Here is a 25,254-nt window from a genome sequence, read left to right as displayed (position 1 = left end):
CGGGCTCCGGCGCCGCTTTATCGCGCGTGGCCTCCCGCAAAGGATCATGGGGTGATCCTGTCCTTTTAAGCTGGGCTGCCGCGATTCGGAGCTCCGGGCGGGTTTTGGTTTTCCCCTAATGGTCTCGGCGCCCGCAATAAACTCCATTCCCGGCGTTTCGGGAGAATCTTTGTTAAGCAGCGCCGTTCATCGGCGCGCTCCTCAGCTGCTCGCTCCTTCTAAGGGAAGTGTCCTTTGCCGCCTGCTCCCTTGGGGTCCCTTGCGCCCCCTCGTTTCCCCGGCCGGCTGGCGGGCCTGGGAAACGGCTTCCGACCCCGCTGTGCAGCGGGGCCTTCCCCTCAGCCCGAAGGCGGCTCCCAGGGTAAGCTGGCCCGAGGCTGCCTGGCTCGCGGGGCTGCTGGAGGGACAGCCTGGGAGCCGCCACGGGGAAAGACGGGGGCCGAGGCAACAGAAGCCCGCGCATCAAGATCCACGAGGAGCGGAGCACCGCGGCCTCGCCGGTGATTTCATAGGCTTGGTCCCGGACCTGCTGATCCGCACGTGCCCCTGGGGAGAAGGCAGGCAGCTGGAATTAAATTCCCATCCCTCCTTGCTGAAAACTCAAGAAACCGTCGTGCGGGCAGCTGTCTGGAATTTTCGCCAGGAGGCGCGTGGACTTTCAAAATAGATAATAGATCCTCTCTCTCTAGCCAACATATATTCCAGATATCCAGGGGCAAGAGCAGTCCCTGCCCCCTCTCTCTGCCAAGCAGTGGCCAGATCGCATGGGGTCACAGGCGCCCGCACAGGGTCGGTGTCCCTTTCGTTGGAAGAAAATTTCTCTGGACGACATTGTGGAGACTCTCCTGCTTTAAGAAATAGGGTTTATTCGTCTGTATGGAGGGGGTCCGGAGCATGGCAGGCAGTCCTTCCTTCACTCAAGAGCAGCTACCCTGGTCCCACCTGGGACCAGGAGTTGTGGACGAGCCTCGGTGGCTCTCTCGTAATGCTGACAGCTCTGCTCTTCCCTCCGCCAGCTAGACAGGTTTGCAAAAGGCAGCCCAGGAGTTCCCTTGCAGCTTATATTCTCTTCATATCGCAAACAACCCCAAATCCTAGCATTTATTAATTTTAGGGCTTAGGGGGACCCTTCCCCCCACAAGTTCTTTTACACCAGTTACAGTAGCCTCTTTATCCTTGAAGCAAGTCTGAGGGCTCAGCGGAACTCCTCGGGCTGCAGGAGAGACTTTCCATCCTAGGCAGGGTCGGGAGATCCCCCCAAGCCAAAGCCTTTCTTTTTTTCTGGCGGAAAACCCCCAGGAGAGTGACCCACGGCCCTTCCCACGCGCCTTCCTTCCCCGCCCCTTCCGCCCAGCGAGACTTCCGCTTCCGGCGGCGCTGTCGACCATGGCGGCCCTTCGGCGGCTGGCGGGCGTGCAGAGGTTGCTGGGGTTACCGGCCCGGGCGGCCCGCGCTCTCTCTTCCGGGGGACCGGCCAGCTCCTCGGCGACGGTGCAGGTGCCGCCCGCCTCGAGCCCCGCGCAGGTGGCGCCTCCGCGCAAGCACCACGACGACGACGACGAGGGGGTGTCCGTCTTCATGAAGGTGAGCGCGGGGGTGGGGTGGGCGAGACGCGCGAATCCTGCCCGTCAGTTCCCAGGGCCACGAGCCCCGGGGATCCTGGAAGAGTAGAAGGGACCCCGAGCTCTGCGGAGGGAGCTACCTGCCTAACCCAGAGGCTTCCTTGCAAGGGGCAAAAGAACATGGCTTTTTGAATGTCCCAGGCTTGTCTTGTCACCGGGGGCGAACCACAGACACCCAGGGAAGAAGGAGCAAGCAGGGAATAAAGATCAGCATTGGGATCCGCTGCCCCTGGGGATCATGCAGGGGGAGGCGGTTGCTGACCCTGGTCCCTGGGATGCTGTTCTTGGGTGTTTTCTGGGCAGCGTGGATGCTTCAGGGACCTGCACCTGTGCTGTGCTGCAGGATTCCAGTGCCCAGTAGCACCTTAGAGACCAACTAAGTTTGTTCTGGGTATAAGCTTTCGTATGCACACGAAAGCTTATACCCAGAACAAACTTAGTTGGTCTCTAAGGTGCTACTGGACAATTTTTTATTTTTTTATGTATTTCGACTGCATCAGACCAACACGGCTACCTACCTGAATCTAAGAATCCATTGCTTTCTTGCCTCTGCATGCAGGACGGTGCCACTGCCAGAGAGCAAGGGACAGATCAATGATACAGGGAGTTTCCTCTGTCTTTGAGAAGCATTAAGTGGTAGGTGCTTCCAACAGTGGCATAGGAACACAGGAAGCTGCCTTATACTGAGATCAGATACATGGTTCCATCCAGGTAAGTATTGTCTGCACTGATTGGCAGTAGCTCTGTAGGATAGAGGAGTCTCTCCCAGCCCTACCTCGAAGTGTCAGGGATTGAGCATGATGCCTTCTCAGTGCAAAGCAGATTTTCTGCCATGTGGTTGTGGTTCACTTTCAGTGAATGCTTCAGACTCACTTGTGGGTATCACTGTTGTATTGGGTAGAGAGATATTCAGTGCACACTGAAGATAGCTTTGGGACTTTCTTAATTTTTGAAAAGTGTCACAGGTTCATGTTCTTGGTGATTACGGTAATTTTTGCCCAAATTAATCATTGATTTTACAACAGACTAAAACTAGAGTCACTTGAGCTCCATCTGTCACCGTGAAAGATTCATTATGTTTCTTAACTAATGCTTTGTGAAAACTAGCCCAGGATAGCACTTCAATATGCAATGCTGCTTGCCATTGTATTGTGCACACCTGTATATATCTCAATAGCGTGCTAGATAGGGAGAAGTTTTTCTCCCTCTCATAACACTGAAACCTAGGATTACCTAAAGAAGCTGAATGGGGGATGTCACTCCTGTGAGGCTCTTCCATATGTGCTCCTCTGTCCCTCCACTTTGCTGGAACACTTGTGTGGTACCAGATACTTATTTAGAATCTATACGATTCTAAGAATCTCTAAAACAATAGTAACAACATTAACAAAATAGCTTAAGTTCATGTATACACTCTCTGCACCCCCATGAGTCGTAATCTTTCCTTCTATTCAGTTCATTAATATACACACAAAATACACGTAATGCCCATTGTTAAGTCAGCTCAACCAGATGAGGAGGCTGAGTAGACCTTCCAGTGGTCATGGCGGGGGTGGCTTCTGTTTTCTAGTACACAAAGTGATCCCATAACAAGGATTCCAAAATTTACAAATCAAAGCTTCCTGTATGCTTTGTTACTTTCATCCGATTCTGTTGTAGCTGATTCCCATTTCCAAAAAGATTGCTGCTGTTCCTGAGTCAACCTTTCCTTTCCCTGTCTGTTTCTCTCACCTGTATATCAGTGGACCCCTTGCAAAGGCTTTTATCAGGGGTTTCCCAAACTGGACCATAGGCCCACTGGGGTTCATTCAGGTGTTCCACACAGCATGTTGGCATTAAATATTCCAAGAGATTTTTTTTATTGTATTTTTGTTGTGGCTTTTAGTTCTTATATTGTGTTTACACTCTGGAATGCAAATTGTAGTACAATAAAATAAAATAGAAGAGAGAAAATAAGCAACAAAATGTGATTAAAAATCAAACAGCATGTAGCGCAGTGCACGACAGTTGCTACAGCAAACAGAAAAATTAAGTGGTCTGCTCAGACCATCAGCAGTTTTCAAGTGGTCCATGGAGGGAAAAGAGTGTGAGAAGCACCAGCATAGAAGGTTCTTGCCTAGTAGCTCTTCCTTTCTTCCATGTGGCAAAGCATTCGCGAAAACAGGACTGAGGATCAGGTCCCGACAGCACACAGGCAGCTTTCCACTTACAGTTGTCTCCTTCGAAGTCTTATTTTGAGGCCTTATTTTGCCGTGCATATTTCTAAAGCTGAGGCTCCGAAGCACAATACAGAGTTCTTAGTTCTTCAGCATCCGCAGTGCGTTATTGCAGGCATGTCCAACTTCAAGTAGGCTGTGATTTACTATCTAGTATTAAAAACTGGCAGTGATCTACCACACTCCCATTGTCATTCTTCAACTTCTTTGCTTTAGGGGCAAGGGGTAAAGCGTTGTTGGTGGCCAGGAAAAACCCCTTTCTTTCCTTAGCATGGATTTGTGGTCGATTCCATCGCCTTCTTCCACGTATCGCCAAGGTGGCAGCTACAGGCAGCTCTGTTTGGAGGAGGAAGGAAAGGCACACTCTTTTTATCCAGCCTCATCCTGAATATGGAATATCGGCACCCCTGGGCTCCACTTTTCTTTTTTCCCCGAGGGGAACCGCTGCACCCTCAACCCGCCACACGAGCGCAGCCCTGCATCACTCAGTGAAGGCAGCCCAGCCGAGGGCAGCTTCATTAGCAGAGTGAAGTGAGAGAGGCGTGTGCTCTGGAGCTCACGGGATGGTGAAAGCGAAGGCGTAGCTTGCTCCCTCCCACAGCTGAGCCCTGAACAAAGGCTGTCTAGCCATAGTGTGATCAACCAAAATCCATCCTGCGCGATCAACTCGTTGGACATGTCTGCATAGTGGCTTGTGCAATGCACCATCTTGCCACTAGGTGGTGCTGTGAATCCACATGCCATAGCTAGGCTAGGCATTCTCTTTCATAGATGAGCATGTATTGCTTGTTCTCTTTCCTCTGTAGCTGTGGTGCCTCAGGGAAATGTTAAATATCAGGGCCAGAGAGCTAGTGTTTTTCACATTTCCCGTGAGCTTTATTGCAATGTGCAGTTCAATGCTGTTTCATTGTCTGGTGAAGTGAGGTCAAGGCTAAGAGGAAAATCTATTGCCTGCTTTGTCTGAAGTAGGTTTGCAGTCATTTGTGCTGCATGGGTGGGAACCCAGGTGCTGGGCAGGGGTTGGTCCTCAGGGCTGCGCTGGCTTCACCTATGGGAACACTTTCTCCTCCCTTGCTGCCACTTCTGCATTAGCTACACACCTGTAGTATCCTCTCTCATTTTTTACTGAACTTCAGTTACTCCTGGTTTTCACTGGCTTGCCATGAGTAGGTACGTGATGTTGAGTGGAGTGTTGTGGCTCTTCTTTCCTTGGGTTACAGCAGTCTTCTCCAGCCTGATGCTCTCCAGAGACCATTACTCCCATCATCCCTCGTCATGCTGGCTAAGGCTGATGAGTCTCACGACACCTGAAGGGCACCAGGTTGGGGGAGATTGGATTAAAAGTATGCAGAGATTGATGCATGTGACAAGGGCAATCTATCCATTGTCTTCTGTCTCAGGAGGAGACATGATTCTGCTCAATTTCTGGCAAAGTAATGTTGAAAGGGGAACACATTTTTGTCTTGAGTGAAGTGTTGTGAACCATTGGAATTAACTCTGGGCAGTCAAGCAAAGGCCCATTAAATCCCTCCTTCATTAGACCTTGGTATCAGGACTCTATCAGAAGTTGCTCCCAGTGAAACCCAAGATCCAGGCAAATGGGGAGTGACCCAGCTCAGGTGAATGAGGAGCCTTGCGAAAGCCTCTGCTACTCTTGACATGGGAGGGTGGAAGCTTTGAAGAGCCTTTGACCTGCCTCCATGAGTGAACAGCTAAGATGTGCATTAGGGAAAAGGCTGTGTGTAAACCTCCATTGTTGTTCTCACTGCATGCAGCAGGTTGGAAGTCTGACTTTGTGCTTGTGTCCTGGCTTTATGTGGGGAGAAGCAGCTGTGATGCATAATCAGAAGGGCCCTAGGAATGTGGGTCTCTACTGCAAGCCAAACGGAAAGTCCTTAGGCCACCAGTTGTTACCTTTCCCTGTCTTGAATCCTTTGCTGGAACTTGCACCAGCAAAGGACCCATCAAATAGGAGGGGCACTTCAGTAGATTTGAGTGCTGGCCATACAAAAAAATGGTGTGAAGCAGCATTCTTTGGGCAGTAGGTGCTGGTGGGGCAGGGGGATGCATTTCCCCCTTCTAACCTTTTATCTGTCTTTGGCATTTAATAAAAAACCAAGCTCCAATCCCATGAGGTTGAGGGAGAGAGTATGTGTGTTGGGAGGGTTCTTTTGACATTATGTTTTCTCTGTCAACGTTTATGATAAGAATTGTGTATTGAAGCAGTAAGCCTGTGCCAAAGTGTGAACACAGGCATAGGCTGGTGCAGTCTCTTCCAGAATTGGGCACAGCGGTTTCTTTTTTCTTAACCTGTTATTAGCTATTTAGCATCCATCAGCAGAGGAAGTGTACCATTGCAGGGGTGGCCTGATAGATGAACAGAGCTGGACAAAGCAGCATGGAAAGAACAGAGGCTGCATGGATTTGCAGCGCGTATTATTGTCTGTGTGTAGAGGGGCTGCCACTTTGATTTGTATTCTGGGCAATTTAGGAAGAAGTTTCATCAGAAAATTCACCAAGTAATCCTCCTATCTACCTTACCATTTTTCCATTATGCTAGACAGGCCTCCCCCCCCCCCCCCGTTTCCTGTCTACTGTCTCTTTACATTAATCATCAGTATTTAAACAAAGCCTCAATTTAGTACTTCAAGTGCCATTGTAGTGATGTATCTGAAGCTGGTGTTCAGTCAGTGTGCACACTGCTCTGGAAGGTTGGGAAACCCTCTGGAGATGATATTTTTTGAAGGGAGTGGAACTCTAGGAGGAAAAAAGGGCACATCCCATTTCACAAGTGGAAATCAGAGGGCACCACTGGATGCCATGAAGGTAATTGCAGATCTTTAAAAATCACCAGAGATATAAACAGAGGAGAAGATTTGTAAGATACTGGTTTGCATTCAACGTAGCACTGTGGCTAAATTTCCATCAGTTCAAAGATTTTTCTTGCACAACAGGACCTTCTCCCACTCTCTTCCCCCATGCCCCCTTAAATCTGTTCTGGGCTCCCCCCAATTTGCCAGCTTGGGGTACACGTGGAAGGGGAGTTTCTTTGTGCTAGCAGAATTATTTGCACTGGCTTTAGTTAAATATGGCTCATGAGTTTTTCGGAGTTTCCATAGGTTACACTTGAATTGGGTGTTGAATTGTACAAGAAAAGCTATAAAGAAGCCCATGCCGAGTTTTATGAGCTTCCAGCCTCCCATGTTAAGAAGTGAGGTGTTGTGTTTTGCACCAACTACATTCTGTACAGCCATCAAGACCTGCTCTGTACACCGCACTGTACAGTTCCACAGAGGCTTATAAAAATAAAGGAAGTAGAAGGGCTGGGATAAGTTTAAGAGTATAAGTTAGTGGTCAGCTAAAGCAAGAGAGAACTTGGATGGTTGGAAAGATGTCAAGATTGCCTTGTGGTTTCAGGGAAGAGAGGATAGTAAATTGCAGGGAGAGGATTTGCATTTGGGCTTCAAATTCTTGACTTCCCCACCCCCTCCCCTTTCTATGTTATTTAATAGCAAGGTCTCCATGATTAATAGAGCTGAGCAGTCTTCTTATTGTGTCTGATGCGACACCTGTGAGCACACTTTCTCTCCTTCATCCTTTAAATCTGGGCCCAGCAGCAGCTGCATCTGGCACCACTCTTCCACATTTTTGTTTTTAGAGCTCATTGGCTAATCCCTGCCTGGAACTATGTGGGCCAGAAGGAGCATGGTGCAGCAGTACAGATGCATGCTATGCCAAAGGGACCAGGGAACTGTTTGCCCCTGTCTCTTCCCTTAGGACTAGCCAGATTTATTAGACAGGAGAGCTGTTTGCATTATGAGGCACCACCGGGACTGCTGTGTCTGGTGAAATACAGAGAGCTATTTTGTCCACTGCTGAGGCCTTTCACATCTTTTTCCATCCTTCCTAGGAACTCTAGCTCCAAGGCTGTGCCCCAGATGAGAAGAATCCTAACTGCAGAGCAGCTGGGGCTTTGCAGGGTGTGATGACAGCCTCAGTTCTGGCTTTGGCAGAGCTGTACGTGCTCTGATGGGTTGGGCTCTGAGCCAACGCATCTGTTGGAAGGACAGATGGGATATCTGGTCCTAGAAGACACTGAGCAGCTGGCTGCTGGGTGTACCTTCTGCAGGGGCATCCTTCGTGGGTCACCTGCCTGCTGCACCTTTGCTCTGTTCTATCTCCTCCCTAATATTCTGTTGCCTACATTCAGAGTGTCTTTGGTTCTTTAGACCTATCCTGGCTCTGTTTCTTTCCTGCCAAAGAAAAGGAAAGAGGATCAGGATCAGCCCAATACATTTTTTCTATCTAGATCAGGGGTCCCCAAACTAAGGCCCATGGGACTCATTTATCCGGCATCCTGAGACCCCTGCCGCCCGCTGTCATCGCCCGCTCTTACTGGCACTGCACTGCTGCCCACTTCTGGGTTGGAGGAGCGCCGGAAACAGCTTGTGCGCATGCGCAAGCATTATTTGCGGTGCACATCTGGGTTGGAGGAGGCCCGTGCACATGCACACAAGCTATTTCTGGTGCTTCTCTGACCCGGAAGTGCGCCAGAAATAGCGTGTGCGCATGTGTATGTGCACACACTCCCCCACCCTCTGGCCCACCACGTGATTGGCGCTGGAGACAGCGGCCCAAGGCATGGTAACTTTGCTGACCCCTGATCTAGATTGAAAAATTCAGATGGTGCCACCTTCCTACTAATTAGCTACAAAATTACTGTACTATCAACCTTACTGTATGCTTGTGAAACATGGACCACTTATAAACACCATCTCCAACCCTCGAAAGATTCCATCAAGTCACATCATTTGGGAAGACAAGCAAACTAATGCCAGTGTACTGGAAGAAGCAAAGATCACCAGTGTCAAAGCAATGATTCTTCAACAGCAACTTGGTAGGTCTGGTCATGTTGTTCGGATACCTGATTCTCATCTTCCAAAGGAGCTACTCTATTCCAAGCTTAAAAATGGAAAGGGGTTCAAAGACTGTCTCAAGGCAAATGTTTCAAAAATGTAGTATAAACACCTACAGCTGGGAAACACTCTCCTGCAAGCACTCCAGTTGGAGAACAGCCTTTACCAAAGGTGTCTTGGGTTTTGAAGACACTCAAACTCAGGACGAAAGGGAGAAACATGCGAAGAGAGAAGCACGTTTGGCAAACCCTCACCATGATCAACTCCCGCCCGGAAACTTATGTCCGCACTGTGGAAGTACGTGTGGATCCGGAATTGGCCTCTACAGTCACTTACAGACTCACTGTTAAAACTGTGTATATGGAAGACAATCTTACTCTGTTACAAGTGATCGCCAAAGAAGAAGAATTAGCATGGGCCACCCCATGCTCTTTCTCAATCCTCAGTCGTTTCTGTGGTGCTTGTACAGGACTACTGCACAATTGATGGTACTTTGGGGTCAATCTTATGCCCTGAGACCTGTGGGTATAGGGATGTATACAAATTTTAATAATAATAAGAATGGGAGGTATACAAATTTTAACAACAACAATAAATTGTGTGCCTCCACTCATCCGTCTTTGACATCCCAAATCTGTCACCCTGAGGTGGTCACCACCCTGCGGCGGGATAGACAGATGGACAAAATAGGTGGATATAGCAAAGAGGAAAGCAGTAGACAGGCAACAAGGGTCAAGGGAAAGCAACATAGCCACACCTTAAAAGAGGAGCTTAGCACAATGTCTGACTGCCATCCTGTGTTCCCATCATCCTGTGTGTGCCAGGGAGCCATGGCCAATCAAAGAATGCAGAACCCTCTGGTTTTTGTGTGGGAACTGTCAGTGGTAGGTGACTCTTAACCTGTACAATGGGTTACATTGCACCCATACAAAACCAAAGGGTTCTGCATTCTCTGTCCTCCATTCAGGGAAGTAAGAGACATTATTCCAGTACAAGAACTCATTTCAGTCAGGTAGGAGCACTCAAAGTGGGGGAAGAGCACTTCCGGGGTGAAATGTAGTCTAAGGAGAGGCACAAGAGCTGTAGAGGTGCCTGGAAGCGGCTGCATTTGGCTGTCTGGGCTTGAGGTTCCCCTGTCCCGATTGTGGTGTTTTCATCTTTGTCTTCACACCTCTTCCACCACTCCCAAGATCTTAAGCTGGCTGTATAGGCTTCACTTTTATTTTTGCATGTTTTGTATCCTGGTTTCAGAGGAACTACAACAACAGAGTCTTGCTTTAGCGTGTACAGTGGTACCTCAGGTTACATACGCTTCAAGTTACAGACTCCACTAACCCAGAAATAGTGCTTCAGGATAAGAACTTTGCTTCAGGATAAGAACAGAAATTGTGCTCTGGCAGTGCAGCAGCAGGAGGCCCCATTAGCTAAAGTGGTGCTTCAGGTTAAGAACAGTTTCAGGTTAAGAACGGACTTCCGGAACGAATTAAGTACTTAACCCGAGGTACCACTGTGTTTAACCCTCTTGTTACACAATGACAGAACCTTGCCTCTTGGCCCATCTAGCTCAGGGTTGTCTATACCAAGGATAGAGAGCTTGTGCTACTGCAGAAGGTATTGGGTTCCAACTCCCTCCCCTCCTACCCAACCAGCAGAGCCAATGGTCAGAAATGGTGGGGGTTGTGGTCCAGCAGCAACAGCTAGAGGGTACCGGGTTCCCCAGTCCTTGTCAGCACTGACTGGTAATTGCTCTTTGGGATTTCACAGCAATCTTTCTGAGGCAGCCCTGCTTGGAGATGCCAGGAATTCAACTTGAGAGAAGGCTCTTCTCCACTGAACCATGGTTTTTCCTGGTACATGGGAAGTCAGAAAAGGCAAGTCTTGCCCTGCAGAGATTATGGTCTAAATATCAAGGGCTGGGGAAATAACAAAAGGGAGGCTTGGGAGAACTGAAAGAAGGAAAATTACGAGGGATCACAATCTCTTCTCTCCGCCCCTGGGTCAGGCTGGGACATGAGCACAGCCCTGCCAGAAACATCCAGCCGCTACCACCACTGATCTAAGTGTGGGCTGCAGGCATGTGTAGCCGTTGACCTTCCGGTACTTTGCCATAGGAAGAGGGAGCTCTCTAGGCTTGTGTCATCAGGAAGGCTCAGTAGGTAAGGAATCCGTGGCCTCTCATGCTCCTGCTACCTCCCGGCCCTGCCTTCATCTCACTTTCAGAGCTTCCTTTGGTTAGATTGCATCTCCACAGACCTGTTGGCTGATTGTTGTTTAGTCCACACCAGTTTGTAAATCCACTGGACTGAGGTGGGGGGGGGCGGGGGGACCCTCACGTTCTCCTAATTTAAGTGTAATGCGTGCATTGAGCAGTGACAGTTAACTTATCTCCGAGTGCCTTTACCCTAAATAGCAGTAGTGCTGGGACCACAGTCCACTTCCATTCTCAATAAGTGAATGATGAAGAAGCCCCTTCTGTAGAGAAATGAGATTTTCCCGGTCTAGCAGCACTGCTGCCATAAATCTCCTGCCAGGTTCACTTTAGCAGCCGCTCTCTCTGTATACCCCTGAAGTGACATTAACCAGGAGCTGGAACAGACTCATACTGTCTGCACTGGATGGAAATGTGATGAGACGCTTGAGCATCTTGGGAGCAGTTTTGAACCTGGCTCCATAATTAGCGCCCAGCACAGGGGGTGCTGGGAGATGGGGGGGGCTGCCTGCATATGAGCAGGAGGCATTGATTGCTGCATCTGTAGGCAGGAGTTGGGTTTTGTAGCTCCAGGCGATGGTTTACACAGGCTCTTCGAGTGTCAGCACTGATGCTGTATGGAGAAGGCAGCAACTGTGGAGCCCTGGGGGTAGCCATTTATTAGACCCAGGGGAAATTAACAGGAGTGACTGCTGTATTTCTGATGGGTTGGGAGGGGCCAGGATGGAAGGAGAGAATAAATTTCCACTTGAGGAATTTCTTACCAAGGAGAGAGGGGTTGCACCTCCCTGCCCACCAGGGGGCTGGTCTTCAGGGGTAGAGAAGCACCAACTGCCTGCTGAGATCTCTGGAGGGAGATCTCTCTACGTGGCACCTTGCTTCGCTTACTGCCTCAGCGTCTTTTGTTTCCAAAAAGCTCTCTGGCACAGGACATGTAGAAATCATTGGCTTGTGGAATGCAAGGAGCTGAAGTCACTCTCCAGCCTTCTCTGCTGTGGCTTTCGGTGGGTGGTTCTTGGCTGGGCTTGCTAGGAGGCCAACTTTGAGGTTGAGAGCAGAGAGCGATTACAGGGCTGTGTGCTTGAGTGCTTTCTTTGACTCGGCAGAGGGCTGTGGAGAAATGGAGCCATGCTCTGGGAGCAGCCCTATGTCTTCAGTGACTTCTCTTCAGCACCAATCCATCCTCTGCCAGAGTGTCAGCCCACAAAGGGCAGTGTATTATGCCACAATCCCTGCAACCATGTGTGGCAAGTGGGAGCAAGGCCAGAGAAAAGAGAAGTTCCATAGTGTAGCACAGTTGCAGCTGACAGTATCATGTTCCATGCATTTCTGACAGTGTTGTGAGACAGGACAGAGACTCCCCCCAAGACCTTAGCAGTCAACCAGCATCATGCTGCAGAAAGCAGTAGTCCTTAAGCACCATTCCTCAAAACTATTTAGAGTGTTCAGTGATAGCCAGCCTTTTGAACTGAGATGGAAAGAATACAGTGGTCAAGTGAATGTCACATAACATGGCATTTTATGCTTTGGAAAAGGAGAAAAGGCTTCCATCAGTACTTTGGCTGCAGCATTCTGCAGCACCTGCAGTTTCCAAACACCTTCCAAAGGCTGCGTCATGTAGAATGTGCTGGGAGTAGTTTAACCTGGATGTGATGATGGCATGGTATCTGTAAATTAAGCAGATATGGGATAACCTTCTAACCTGTGTCTTATACAGAGCTTGTCTTCCATGGGTTTGCCCTTCCCAAGCTATAGTATATGGGTGGGGATGGACTAGTTTCAGTGTTTGAAATTAGCTGCATGCCAGTCACATTTTGTGACTGGTAACCAACCATTTGCAACTGGATGGAGATGTCTGGGTGCCACCCTTGGTGCCTCGCATCTCTACTTGCCTGGCTGTAGTCAGCTGGTCTTCCGGGCACAGTGGCAGCAACCCCTGATTCACCCAGCAGCAAAAGATATAAGATTAGAGAGAGAGGGAGAGAATTTTTTGCTGCCAGGTGAATCAGGTGTTTGGCGGGATAGCGCTGTAGGAAAAGACACACATTTTGCTGCCGTCCTACCTGCAGACTACCTGATTCGCCCGGCAGCAGGTTTTCCCCCTATGGGGTTGCCTAGTCTGGCAGTGGGGGTACCAAAAAAAGAGAGAAAGACATTTTGTTTTGGCACCCACAACCTGCATCCCAGGAGCCACATGACTCCTAGCATTTCTATCCCAGTTTCTAACACTAGTTTTTTCAGTTTGGGTAGAAAAGGAATTTTTTTACATCAGTGATTGATCAGTTAAACTTTAATATGTTTCCAGAACCCTAGTAATTATTAATCATTTATAAAGAGATACTTCCCCCCCCCCAAAAAAAAATTGTTAGGCACTGTAGAGATGTTTGAAAATTGTGAATTGTCTCTGCCCACAGGCTCACAATTCAAAAGTAACTGGAAGCAAAGAAAGGAAATGCAGGTGCCGGTTCTCAAAAGTTATGCAGTTGTTTTTCTAGAGATCCATTGGAATGGCAGCTGAGGAAGCAGCTTGTGGTGGAGGAATAGGAAGCAAATGGCCGTTGATTCCAGCCAGGCCAACAGTGGAATCCTTTGTGTGTCTCCTCTTCTTCTGTTGCAGCCAGGTGGAGATGGATTTAGTTGGGACAGTGTGGTGAGATCAATGAAGAAAGTGGAAGCTAACATACAAGTTCCTAGCCAAAAGGTGCTCTTGGTTAGAAGAAAGGACCATCGCCACTGTTTCCTCTCTTCATTTATTCCCCTATGATACACTGGAACCAAGATTGCTTCAGAAGCAAACCGGTGTGCTCTCCTTATTTCACAAACTTGCAAGTTAAAATTGCCCCCCTTGCAAATTAATCAGCTAAAGGTTTGGGTTGATTAATTTAAACAGATCTGAGCTAGTAGCCTTAGTCATTCAGGCAAGCCAAAGGCAATATGTCCTAATCCTGATGCATGATTAGTGGCCTTTACTCCAGCCTTTCTTGGGAAATATTTGAGGAAACAGATTTCATGACTTTCTGTGCCACCTGCTCCTTTGAGGAATCATCTGAAATGCAGTCATGCTAGGGAAGCAAGGCTGAATAGGATGGTATTCTTGATGCACTGAAAATTCCCCTTAACAGCTCTTAAGGACCTCTATCAATACTAATAAATACACTGAGTCTTGCTGTTCTGAGCAGTTTGTGTCTAAAACAATAGCTCGGCATTGCACATTGTAGCAGGAAACCTGATTCTGGCTTGATCTCTTTTCCTCCTGCCATCTCTAGCTGCTACAATTTGTTTTCCTCTATCAGGAAAAGCTGGCTTCCTGGTTCCAGTCTCTGCGCCTTTTCACTTTTCTCTCTTGGGGCAGTTTCATGCTTGGGACTCTCTTAAAAAATGAAAGACTCTAGTTAGACATCATGTTACACATGAACCATAGTGGATGAAGAAGATGGAATTCTGGGGATATCAGATTTCAAAGTACATAAAGGGGCATTTAGAATTTTTCAGGGGCTAAAAGTAAAGCTGTGTCAGGCGTGGGGCCGGTGGGTTGTGTTGCACATTGGATGTGGGGATGGATTAATTTTTTTAAGGAATTTCAAACAGCATATCTATATCATGCAGAATAGTAGAACTTGAGCTTCCTTGAGCTAGGCAGATACAGGGTGCTGCTGTTGGGGGGGCGGCTTTGGTGTTCTTGGGAGCAATACATTTTTCAGCAAGTGGCTGATTGGAAGTGATTTCTGCAGCCATGCTAGTCTGAGGTCCTCTGGGGGGCATCTGGTTTTCTATCTGCAGAGAGGAATGGGGTGAGGTGAAGAAGTGTCTCTCCCACAAGGCACCTGACGACCTGCAGAATACAAGGCCGAGTTCAATAGCAGCATGGCTCCCTGGGAACCTTGGTAGGACTTACCGATTGAGCATGTAAAAAGAATTGCTGACTCAACTATGGCTGCATGTGTGTGCTCTTGTTTCTCAGTAAATGGCAGGCAGAGTTGACAGGTGCGATCATGGTTGAATTCCAAGAAACTTCTGCTTTTTCATTTTTTAGTGAGTGAGTTTTTGTCCTTTATAGAGCTAAGCTGAAAGGATGTTGGCAATGTCTGCTGGAGGTTCTGGTGTTTAGAGAGCGGCATCCCAGTAATCTGTGTGGCACTGGCCAAGCTGTGTCTTCTTCATGGCCCCAATATGCTCCTTTGTTGCTGTTTCTTCTCTCGATGCTGCCACATGTTGGGCATTTGGGGAAGGCTGAGCTGAATACCTCTTCTCTCCTGCTGCTTGCATTGTGGTTTTCTGATGTTTTCTGATTTTAAGCTCCCGTGCAGTGCTGTAGGTTATATTTTAATGTATTTGTTTTTTAATTGAACTTGGCTGTGCACCGCCCAGGGAACCTTTGAGATGAAGGGTAGGTTATGAGTGGAAGAAATAAAATAGATGGTATATATAAAATACCGTACTACTGTTTGCCAAGAAATGTCAGCTCATGTTGCTGAATTTGCATTCTGCTTCTGTGCACTGTCTTACTGTGTGGCTATCTATTTACATAACCTGGGTAAGGATTTTGGAGTTTTTGTTGTGGAAACCTTGTGCTTGATAAATCCTCCCCTGCCCACCAAACTGCTAGGTGTTGAGCTCTAAATCAAAGTGTAGGAGCTGGTTGAATTTGGTCAAATGCATCCATTCCCGGGAAAGACTGACGGAGCAACAGTGCTGAAATCCTATCCGCTAAGCATTAGAAATCCAAATATCCCTTTGCAGCCGTGAGATTTGATAACTTGTGATTTCATTCTTAAGGAAACAGTAACTTGGAAGCTTAGTTTCTTGAGGTACCAGGGTGCATATTTATGGCATAAAAATGTGAATGCTTTGGCCTCCGAGCGCCCTCGGCGGTGACATTGAACGCCAGAAATAGAGAGTGGTGTTTAATCCATGAAAGTGTTGAGGAAGGCAAGCTATTACAACGTGAAAAGAAGTCTGTAGGGGCCACTCTCACGCATCCTCCAGAGAGGAATGACCAGAGTTCAAGGAAAGCTTTTAAGTATGTTGTGTTCCAGACAGTTCTGTGGCTCAGCCCCCCACCCCCACCCCCGGAAGCTGCTTCTGTTCTCCTAGCTCACGTCTTAAAATGCCCCGTCTCTGCTTTGAACAGGGTGTGTGCTAAGAAATCAGGTGGTCTGTTAGCATATCCTTTGGGATGGTTCCAAGAATGACATCATTTCTGATGCCCCAGAAGGAGGACTGTGGGGGACAGGCAGCTCCAAGCCCCATCTACCCATTGCTACTGCATTAACATCTTCCACGCTGGGTTGGCGGCATACACCTGCCTTGAGCAAGGGGGTGGGGTCAGGTGTCACAGGAGACTTGCCAATAATGGAATAATCAGCCTCTACTGACAGCTTGTCAGGTCTGACACCCCCGCTTCCTAGCCTGCCAAGTTGATGCCTGACACAAAGATGGGCTTGGGAGGGGGAAGCAGGTCAGGGCTCTGCGTGCAGCTCCTTGTTTGCACCACCCACAAAGAAACTTCACTGTTGTGCCGTCACGTTGGTGTGGAGCATGAAACCTATTGGCTAAGGAGTTTGCAAAGGGTGGTTGTGTCTCTGGAAGCAGAGTCTGCGGTAAAGGTGATACTGTACAGCACAGGGGGAGGGGGGAGCCCCTTGATATCAAAGATAAAATATTTTAAAATACAACCGCTCACATTTTCTTACTTACGCCTGCTTGTTAATGCTTATATGTGGACATCCTACAGAGGTTTGTTGGGTGATTTCCCTTTAAGTAGGCCCCACTCGTTGCCAGAGGGATGTTTGAGTCCCTGACTAACCCTTCCTCATTCAGGATCATGTGCAGGTGTATGTGTTTTTTGTGTTTTGTCCCTTTTTCTGCTCCATCAGTGCAGCAGAACCTCTTGTGTTCCATGCTGCCTGTATAATTTCTGCAGTGAAGGAGAAAAAGAGAAGTATTGGACCATAGAAATTAGGGGTGCAATCTCAGTTGAATTGTGCTGCCTACCTATTATTACGGAATGGTAGGACATTTGTGACTATCTTTGGCAGGATTTCAAATCCAAACTTATCTAGAGCCTGGCGATTATAGCTTTTAAAAAGGCAAATAGAATATCCCTTGAAATCCGACACACATTTTCAAGGAGCCTGGGCCTGGGTCAAACACCTGCCTGGATCTTGCTTATATTTATTTAATGTCTCACATGTGCATTCTGCCCTTCCTTCAAAAGGGCCAGGGCAGTATGTCTGTGGTTGTCTCATTTTCTCCTTGCAACAACACAGTGAGGTAGGCTAGGCTGAGAAAATGATTTCTGGCTGAAATAGTCAAGAGGGCATTCTACGATAACCCAAGGCAGGCCTGCACCTGCATCCTAGGCAGGCAGTACAAGTGCCTGGGTGGACGGATCTCTGATGGGCTGGCCTGCATAGCCAGTGACGGCTGCATTCTGCTTACTTGGCCGCAGGTCATTGTGGAGGCATGGCCTTGCGAGAGACATGGGACTGGGAGGAAAGTGACCCCTGGCTTCTGCAAGGTCCATGTCTAGATGGAGCAGAGTCTCCCTTGAGGAGCCATGTGCAGTTGAGCCCACATTGCCCCACCCTTATAAGAAGGGAGACTTTGGAAGGCAGCTCTGGGAGTCCACAGAACAGCAGCTGCTACCAACAACCTTTTCCATCTACTTCATGACTCCAGTCTTCAGGAAGGATGAACCATGCTTTCTGCAGCACCTGCTATTTGTCTCTCTCTCTCTCTCTGTGAGCACCATGCTTTTTCTCTCAGTAAAAAGACTCTTTAAATATTTAAGCAGCGGCAAAGCTGCTCATGCTGTTTAATAAATCATAGTGACCTGAAACTGCTGCCTTGCCTAAGGGGAGCTCCAGAGCAAGGTGGCTCACACTGCTGCTGGTCATAGAAGACAGAGAGGACAGAAAGGGAGCAGGCAGGGGAAAGGACGTACAAAGAGCTTCTGCACCAGGCTGACTGGGAGGGAAGCCCTTTGAAGCTGCACACACACACACAGGCCCCCCACCCACACACTTTGGTTCCATCCTTCATAAAATCATAGAATTGTAGAGTTGGAAGTCCCACCTCTTGCAGTGCCCCCGGATTAAGCCCCGGGATTAATGCCTGGACCTGACCACGGTGCTGTTGTCTTCTTGCTCCCTAAGAATATGGCTCCAAAATCTTGGTTTCTTCCAAGACCGTAATATAGCTCCTGCTATAGGGTTGGGTATATGGTATAGTTCAGGGGTGGGGAATCTGTGGTCCCAGGCAGCTCCCACCCCACTGCATATCAGCTCCAGCCAGCAGGGCTCATGGAGTGGGGGGTCCTTTCTCTCTCCTCTGCTGTATTTCAAAACAGAGAGAAAGATGGCAGGACTCATGAATGCATCATTGTGCCTCCTGAGCAGGAACGGGCAATGCTAAACAGTGTTTGGAAAGGCTGCTGATCCGGACCAGGCAAGAAAGTTGCTCTCACAGACCTTTCCCTCTTCATATTCAGTATATCCCATGCCAATAATGGATCCTTTAAAAAACAAACCAAAAAGAGAGAGAATTGTCCCAGCTCTGCTACTGAAGCAGGGAGGGAGGAAGAGAGAATTGGTTGCAAATATAGCTCCCTAGATGTGCAAGAGAGGAGGGGCGCCTGTTCTCTGAAGCCTGCTGTGACTCAGCCTGAACCAGTAAGTGGGCGAAAGAAAAAGAAGCCCCCCACCGTGCAGGGAGGTGGGAAGGCAGAAAGAGGAGAGTTGGGTGGCATGGAGCAGGGAAGCTCAAGGTGCCCAAACTGGTCCTTTGACCAACTTGACACCACCTCACCACCAGCCCCACTGGAGGTCTTGAGGGTCCTGTACATCACTAGGTCAGCATGCCTGCAGACATGTTGCTTTTATATGGTTCCAAGGAGGCAATAAAAACGAATGTGCCTGTATGCATGCGAGTGGGCTGCGGCAGGAGAATTTGCTCCTTTTGAAGACTGCTCTTACCCAAGCACTTCATCTTTCACAGCCCTGGTGCCAGGAACTGGGCAAAAAGAAGTATCCAAGCAACGGCCTAATGAGATCTCATCTCTCCTGTTTTTGTTAGCTCTCTGAAATTTCCTTCTCGCCCTCCCTCAATTTGGGGGGGGGGTGCATGTGTGTATGGTTGGGGGAAATAAACCCAAAATTTCATTGCACAGATAGTTGGTTGACATGACAAGAAAAGCACACACTGCCACAGTAGGCTGGAAGTGCAAGTAAATCTACTAGGGAAACAGGTGTGTCTCTGAACCAGGAAGTTCAGGGCAGTTGGGAGATGCCTGGGAACCAGTGTGTGTGTTACAGTAAGTGCCACACTTTTTTAATGGGGGGGGGGAAGATGCTGGTACTGCATACCCTTGAGAACCCCCAGGAAAAAAGCCTTGCTGGGAACTTGACTATTTTTAATAAGGGGGTTGGTGCTGTGCTGCGTTTATTGTAATTATTTGTATGGCTTTAATAGAATATATTCTTTCAATTTTTTTTAATTATTACACTTTCTATTTTATCTGTAAGTTGCCTTGAGTCCCACCAGGGAAAAAGGCAGGGAAAATTAATTAATTAAGTTTGTATTCCACCCTTCATCCGAAGATCACAGGGTGGTTCAGGACATAAAAATTCAAGATGAGAACACAAAATACATAATAAAAACCAAAAGAAACCAATAACAACCCCCCAAACAAAAATTAAAAGGCCATAAAATGTTGATCCTCCTCACACTTCCCCATAATGCCCAGGTTGGAACTGTTTTTGTCTAGCAGTTGTTTTTGAAAGAGCACCTGAGCCCTCCCTCTTCCATTTCCCAGGGTCCCTGCAGTGGGCTTCCACAAACCTGAGCCAAAAAGCAGGGGTGGCAGGGAGCTTTAGGGAAAGCAGGACCCCCTGCATGTTCTCCCCACGTTGCACTGTTAGTTTCCAGACTTGCTGTGCTGATCCTTTTGCACGGGGCATTGTGCAGCTCAGTGTGTTGTGTGTCTGGCTTGAGTGCTGGGTCTGCCTCTCCTCTCTGAGGAGCTTGGCCTCCCCTTGTTTCACTACAGAAGAAGCCACTGGAGGGCATACATGTGTCCAAAAGAGTTCTGCACCTCTGCTTGGGTTAATAATGCCAGGCAGATTCTGATCCCTTTGTAGCTTGAAGGGCTGGCTGGACACAAACCATGTTTGAGGTTTGAGGAGGGACGTCTGCATACATGTCTGGGGGAGTCGAGGAGGGAGCGCTGCTGCCTGAAGGTTCAGAGGCAGCCACATAATAAGCAGCTAGAGAACAAGGGCTCTCACTCCGGGGTGTTTCTGCAAAAGAATCCCTCTCATATGCACAAATGCTCAAGCCTAGTCCAAGCTATTGAATATCATGCTTAACTCCCCTTAACACATTCTCCATTAGTACCATTAGTATATTTTACAAAAGTCAGTGTAATTGTCTCCTCTTTCCATTTGCATAGCTTAGGGTTTTGGCAGCATTGTAGACTCTTTTGAGTTATTGCAGGCTCAGCAAAAATGGCTATCAAAGAGCCCTTCCCAATCCAGTGCCTTCCAGGTGTTTTGGACTATAACTCCCATCATCTGCAATCAGCTCAGCTGTAGTCCAAAACGTCTGGAGGGCACCAGGATGCCAAAGGCTGCTGTATAACAATTAATGTGGAGTGGGACCAGGACCTCTGCTGAACACACAGAGGAAGGAATTGAGCATAGCAGCTCTTAGCCAGCATACGGAATTCAGCTTGCCAGACGGAACAGCCCCCTTTCCCCGACCTGCACACTTTTTAAATAAAAAAAGTTATGATTTTGTATTTCTTTCTTTTGACAGAGTAATAATCATAAATAAGAATAAAAATGTACACCCCATCACCAAGACCGTTCCATTGTAACTATCCAACCTCCCAAAATGTCAACACCTCTTGCAATGGTTTGACCCCTTTCCATTTTAACAGCACAAATTCTACAAACACCTTCCATTTCTCCTCAAAATCATTTCTCCTGCATATTCCCCATCTTACCTTAATGGCACATGTTAATTTATCATTAATCATTAATTCATACCGTAAGATATAATTGTGAGCAATAAAGAATTTTTATTTTTTTTAATGCACACTGTTCTGGAGAGTTCTCCCAACCCGCCTAGAGCCAATTTGGGAAGGGCACAGGGGGAGAAGAGGGGGAGAAAGCTCTCTTGCACTAAAGGAAGTCCTTCCGTGGGACTTGTTGGTTGACTCCAACCCAAAGTTGCATTCATTTCTCCAATGAAAAATTGGAAATTTTAGAGAACACTGGAAAAAAGAGTCTCTGAAATAATTTTCCCTTTTGGAATGAATAAGGGGTATAAAGATTTTTACGCAAGTAAATCTACATGATTAGGGAATGCTAATTCTTGTTTAAACTCTAGGAATATTACAACACTTGCATCAGATATGCATTTCTGCACCTAGGTTGCTGTCATCTCCATGGAAGGAGCAAGCGGGGGCTTTTGCTTTCTTGCAAATTGCTGCTTGTCTTCTTTTGAAGAACTTTTATTTAATTTGGAGATACTAGAAGCAAGTAACCTGCTTCTGCTGTCCTTTCGCTTGTACAAAACTAAAGCTACACTCCTATATGTAGAGTGCTATATTTGCCTGGGAGTAAGCCCCACTGAACTCAGAGAGGCTTGCTTCTGAGTAGACATAAATAGGATCACACTGTAAATCATTAATACCTTTGGAGTTGTATGCAATATTGCATGCATGAAGTTCCAGTCACAGAGAAAGACTTATTCTGCTCTGCTCTCCCCACATGTCCTCAAAATCTTCTCCAGTGGATCCCCCACCCCTCTTGAGCATATATTACGGGTGCATGGGGGCTGCAAGGGAGAAGAGGGGAAAGTTCCATTATGCAAGCAGAAGTCTGCTGTGCTAGTGGAACAGCAGGATTGAATATAACCCATCAGGCTGAAATTCTAGGGGTGTAATCATACTAAACATCATAGCTTTTCTCCTGAGTAAACATGCTTAAGATTGCTCTGTAAATTTCATAAGCATGCCAAATATAAAATAGTTTAGGTTTGATAAAAAAGTAATTATTGCACATATTTAAATTTCACCCAAAATGTCAGACTTGGGGGGGGGCAGGATGGGGGGTGTTTCATTCCTTCAAAACTTGCACCTTTTGGACTCCTATTTGTTAATAGGGGGTGCTACCTACATGTTTTTGAAATGAGAGCTCAGATTTAAATTTAATAAATTTAAATTAAATACATAATAATAATTTGCAAGTACATTGGCCGCTCTGGGGAGAGGGTCAGGGCTGCCCGGGAGTGGGCCCCAGCCAACATAATGGCCAGGACAAGTTCCACGGAGGGGATGCACTGAGACACCTGATCTCAGTGATCACGGACAGGAGGAGGAGTTAATCTAAGACCAGACCACGTCATTACCGAGGAGGCAGGTTTAGTCATTGTTTGAAGACTATCCCTGCCTCTGGGTCTGGTCTTGACCAGAAGGATACTGGAATCAACAAGGGAGACCCACATAACCGTAAGGCGCTGCTGTGCAATACTAGGTCAATGATTCATAAGACCACGGCCATCCATGATCGTGGATGGAGGACTTGACCTGGCATGTGTAACAGAGACTTGGTTGGACGAGGCGTATGGTCCTGTTCTTGCTACTGCTTGTCCACCAGGTTTCTCTTATGCACAGCAACCCAGGTCATGTGGGTGGTGAGGGGGGATGCAGGGGGGAGGGGGGGTGCAGTCATTAGCTTGCACCAGGCGTCCTAATGGGAAGACCCAGTTCTCTGAGTGCATGTTCTGGAAGTTGGGCAATAGGGGCAGTACAGGATTCCTTTTGGTGTACCGACCTCCCTGCTGCAACAAGGATTCCCTGCCTGAGCTGCTTTTGGTCGTGGTGGATGTTCTCCTGGAGACACCTAGTTTGGTTGTCCTAGGGGATTTTAACATCCATGCCAACACGACCTTACAAGGAACCGCTCAGGACTTCATGGAAAGCATGGCCTCACTAAGGCTGTCCCTGAATAAGTTTGGCCCAACTCATAGTCACAGACATGCCTTAGACCTGGTGTTCACCTCTATAGACGTGGGTGATCTGACACTAAGTAAAAGCAAAACAAAAGAAGTGCCATGGTCAGATCACTTCCTGGTGCAACTGGATTTCTCTGAGACCCTTCCCTTCTGCAGGGAGGTGGGACCAATTTGGATGGTCCACCCCCACCACTTAATGGATCCAAATGGTTTCCAGGGAGTGGTAGGGGATGTTTTATCCCATGTTGATGGCCTTTCATCTGATTCCCTGGTGGCCCACTGGAATGCAGAGTTAACCAGGGCTATCGACTGTCTCCCAAGCACCCTCTCCGATTGCATGGAGCCCAGACAGCCCCGTGGTTTGCCCCCGAGATGAGGGCGATGAAACAATCGCTGAGGCAGCTAGAGCGCCAGTGGCGGAAAACTCATTCTGAATTGGAGCAGATACAGGTTAGAGTTCAACGTTAAGCCTACCAAGTTGTGATAGCAACAACGAAGAGGACCTTCTTCACCGCCTCTATTGCATCTGCAGAAAACAGCAGCAGGAGATTCTTTCAGGTGGTTCACAATCTAACGGAACCACCTTCGCCATCAGGGCCTGGTGAGGACTGCAAGACCTCCTGCAATGATTTTGCAAAGTTTTTTGCAGATAAAGTTGCTCATATTTGGAAAGAGGTAGACTCCACCATGGGACCAGGGCCGGGGCGGGAGATTGCTAGAGCCCTGTCTAGTCAAGTTGCATGGGATTAATGCTGATCTGTTACCTCTAAAGATATGGACAGGCTGCTTGGGTGAGTGATACCAACCACCTGTCTCCTTGATCCTTGCCCATTCTGGCTCATAAAAGCAAGCTGGGAAGGTCTGGGCGATGGGCTCTGTAGGGTGATGAAAGCCTCCCTCTTTGAGGGAGTCTTCCCAGACCTGCTTAAAGAAGCGGTTATTAAAGCGCTTCTTAAAAAACCATATTTGGGCCTAGCCAATATGGCCAACTATCGCCCAGTCTCAAATCTTCCATTATTGGGCAAGGTGATTGAGTGAGTGGATGCTGAACAACTCCAGGCACACCTGGAGGATGCAGACCATTTGGATCCCTTCCAGTCAGGATTCAGGCCTCAACTTGGGACTGAAACTGCCTTGGTTGCACTGGTCAGTGATCTCCAGCGGCAGGCTAGGGACAAAGGCGAAAGCTGTTTCCTAGTTCTGCTGGATCTCTCAGCAGCCTTTGATATCATTGACCATGGTATCCTTCTGGACTGTCTAGTGGGTTGGGAGCTGGGGACACTGTTATATAGTGGTTCCACTCCTTTCTTTTAGGCCATGTTCAGAAAGTGGTGTTGGGGAATGAGTGTTCAGACCCCTGGGCTCTTACTTGTGGTGTGCCTCAGGGTTCCGTTCTCTCCCCCATGCTTTTTAACATCTATATGAAGCCTCTGGGAAAAAGAAGAAGAGGAGTTTGGATTTGAGATCCCACTTTATCACTACCCTAAGGAGTCTCATAGCGGCTAACATCCTCCTTTCCCTTCCTCCCCCACAACAAACACTCTGTGAGGTGAGTGGGGCTGAGAGACTTCAGAGAAGTGTGACTAGCCCAAGGTCACCCAGCAGCTGCATGTGGAGGAGCGGGGAAGCGAACCCGGTTCACCAGATTATGAGTCCACTGCTCTTAACCACTACACCACACTGGCTCTCTAGGAGAGATCATCAGGGGGTTTGGGCTGGGTGTTCATCAGTATGCAGATGATACCCAGCTCTACCTCTCTTTTAAAGCAGAAGCAGTGAAGGCAGTGAATGTCCTGTATGAGTGTCTGGAGGCGGTTGGAGGATGGATGGTGGCTAATGGATTGAGGTTGAATCCTGACAAGACAAGTACTGTTTTGGGGGGACAGGGGGCAGGCTGGTGTGAAGGACTCCCCGGCCCTGAATGGGGTAACTTTGCCCCTGAAGGACCAGGTGCGCAGCCTGGGAGTCATTTTGGACTCACAGCTGTCCATGGAGGTGCAGGTCAATTCTGTGTCCAGGGCAGCTGTCTACCAGCTCCATCTGGAACACCGGCTGAGATCCTACCTGCCTGCAGACTGTCTCACCAGAGTGGTGCATGCTCTGGTTATCTCCCACTTGGACTACTGCAATGCGCTCTACGTGGGGCTACCTTTAAAGGTGACCCGGAAACTACAATTAATCCAAAATGCAGCAGCTAGACTGGGGACTGGAAGTGGCTGCCGAGACCATATAACACCAGTCCTGAAGGACCTACATTGGCTCCCATTACG

The 25,254-nt window shown here is 48.1% G+C and overlaps 1 protein-coding gene across 1 annotated transcript in view; it reads left to right on the top strand.

Moving 5' to 3' along the window:
• The first annotated feature begins 1,353 nt into the window (after positions 1 to 1,353).
• Positions 1,354 to 25,254, top strand: part of NDUFB11 (NADH:ubiquinone oxidoreductase subunit B11) — a 41,454-nt gene continuing 17,553 nt past the window's right edge. Inside the window, exon 1 of the mRNA XM_053371330.1 lies at positions 1,354 to 1,584. Coding sequence (XP_053227305.1) covers positions 1,387 to 1,584 — 198 coding nt within the window. The 5' untranslated portion in view covers positions 1,354 to 1,386. The remainder of the gene's footprint in view (positions 1,585 to 25,254) is intronic.

The sequence above is a fragment of the Podarcis raffonei genome, chromosome 17, assembly GCF_027172205.1.
Source record: "Podarcis raffonei isolate rPodRaf1 chromosome 17, rPodRaf1.pri, whole genome shotgun sequence".
Taxonomy (NCBI): domain Eukaryota; kingdom Metazoa; phylum Chordata; class Lepidosauria; order Squamata; family Lacertidae; genus Podarcis; species Podarcis raffonei.
Note: the sequence above shows the minus strand (reverse complement) of the source record. Positions and strands in the feature narration are given on the sequence as shown.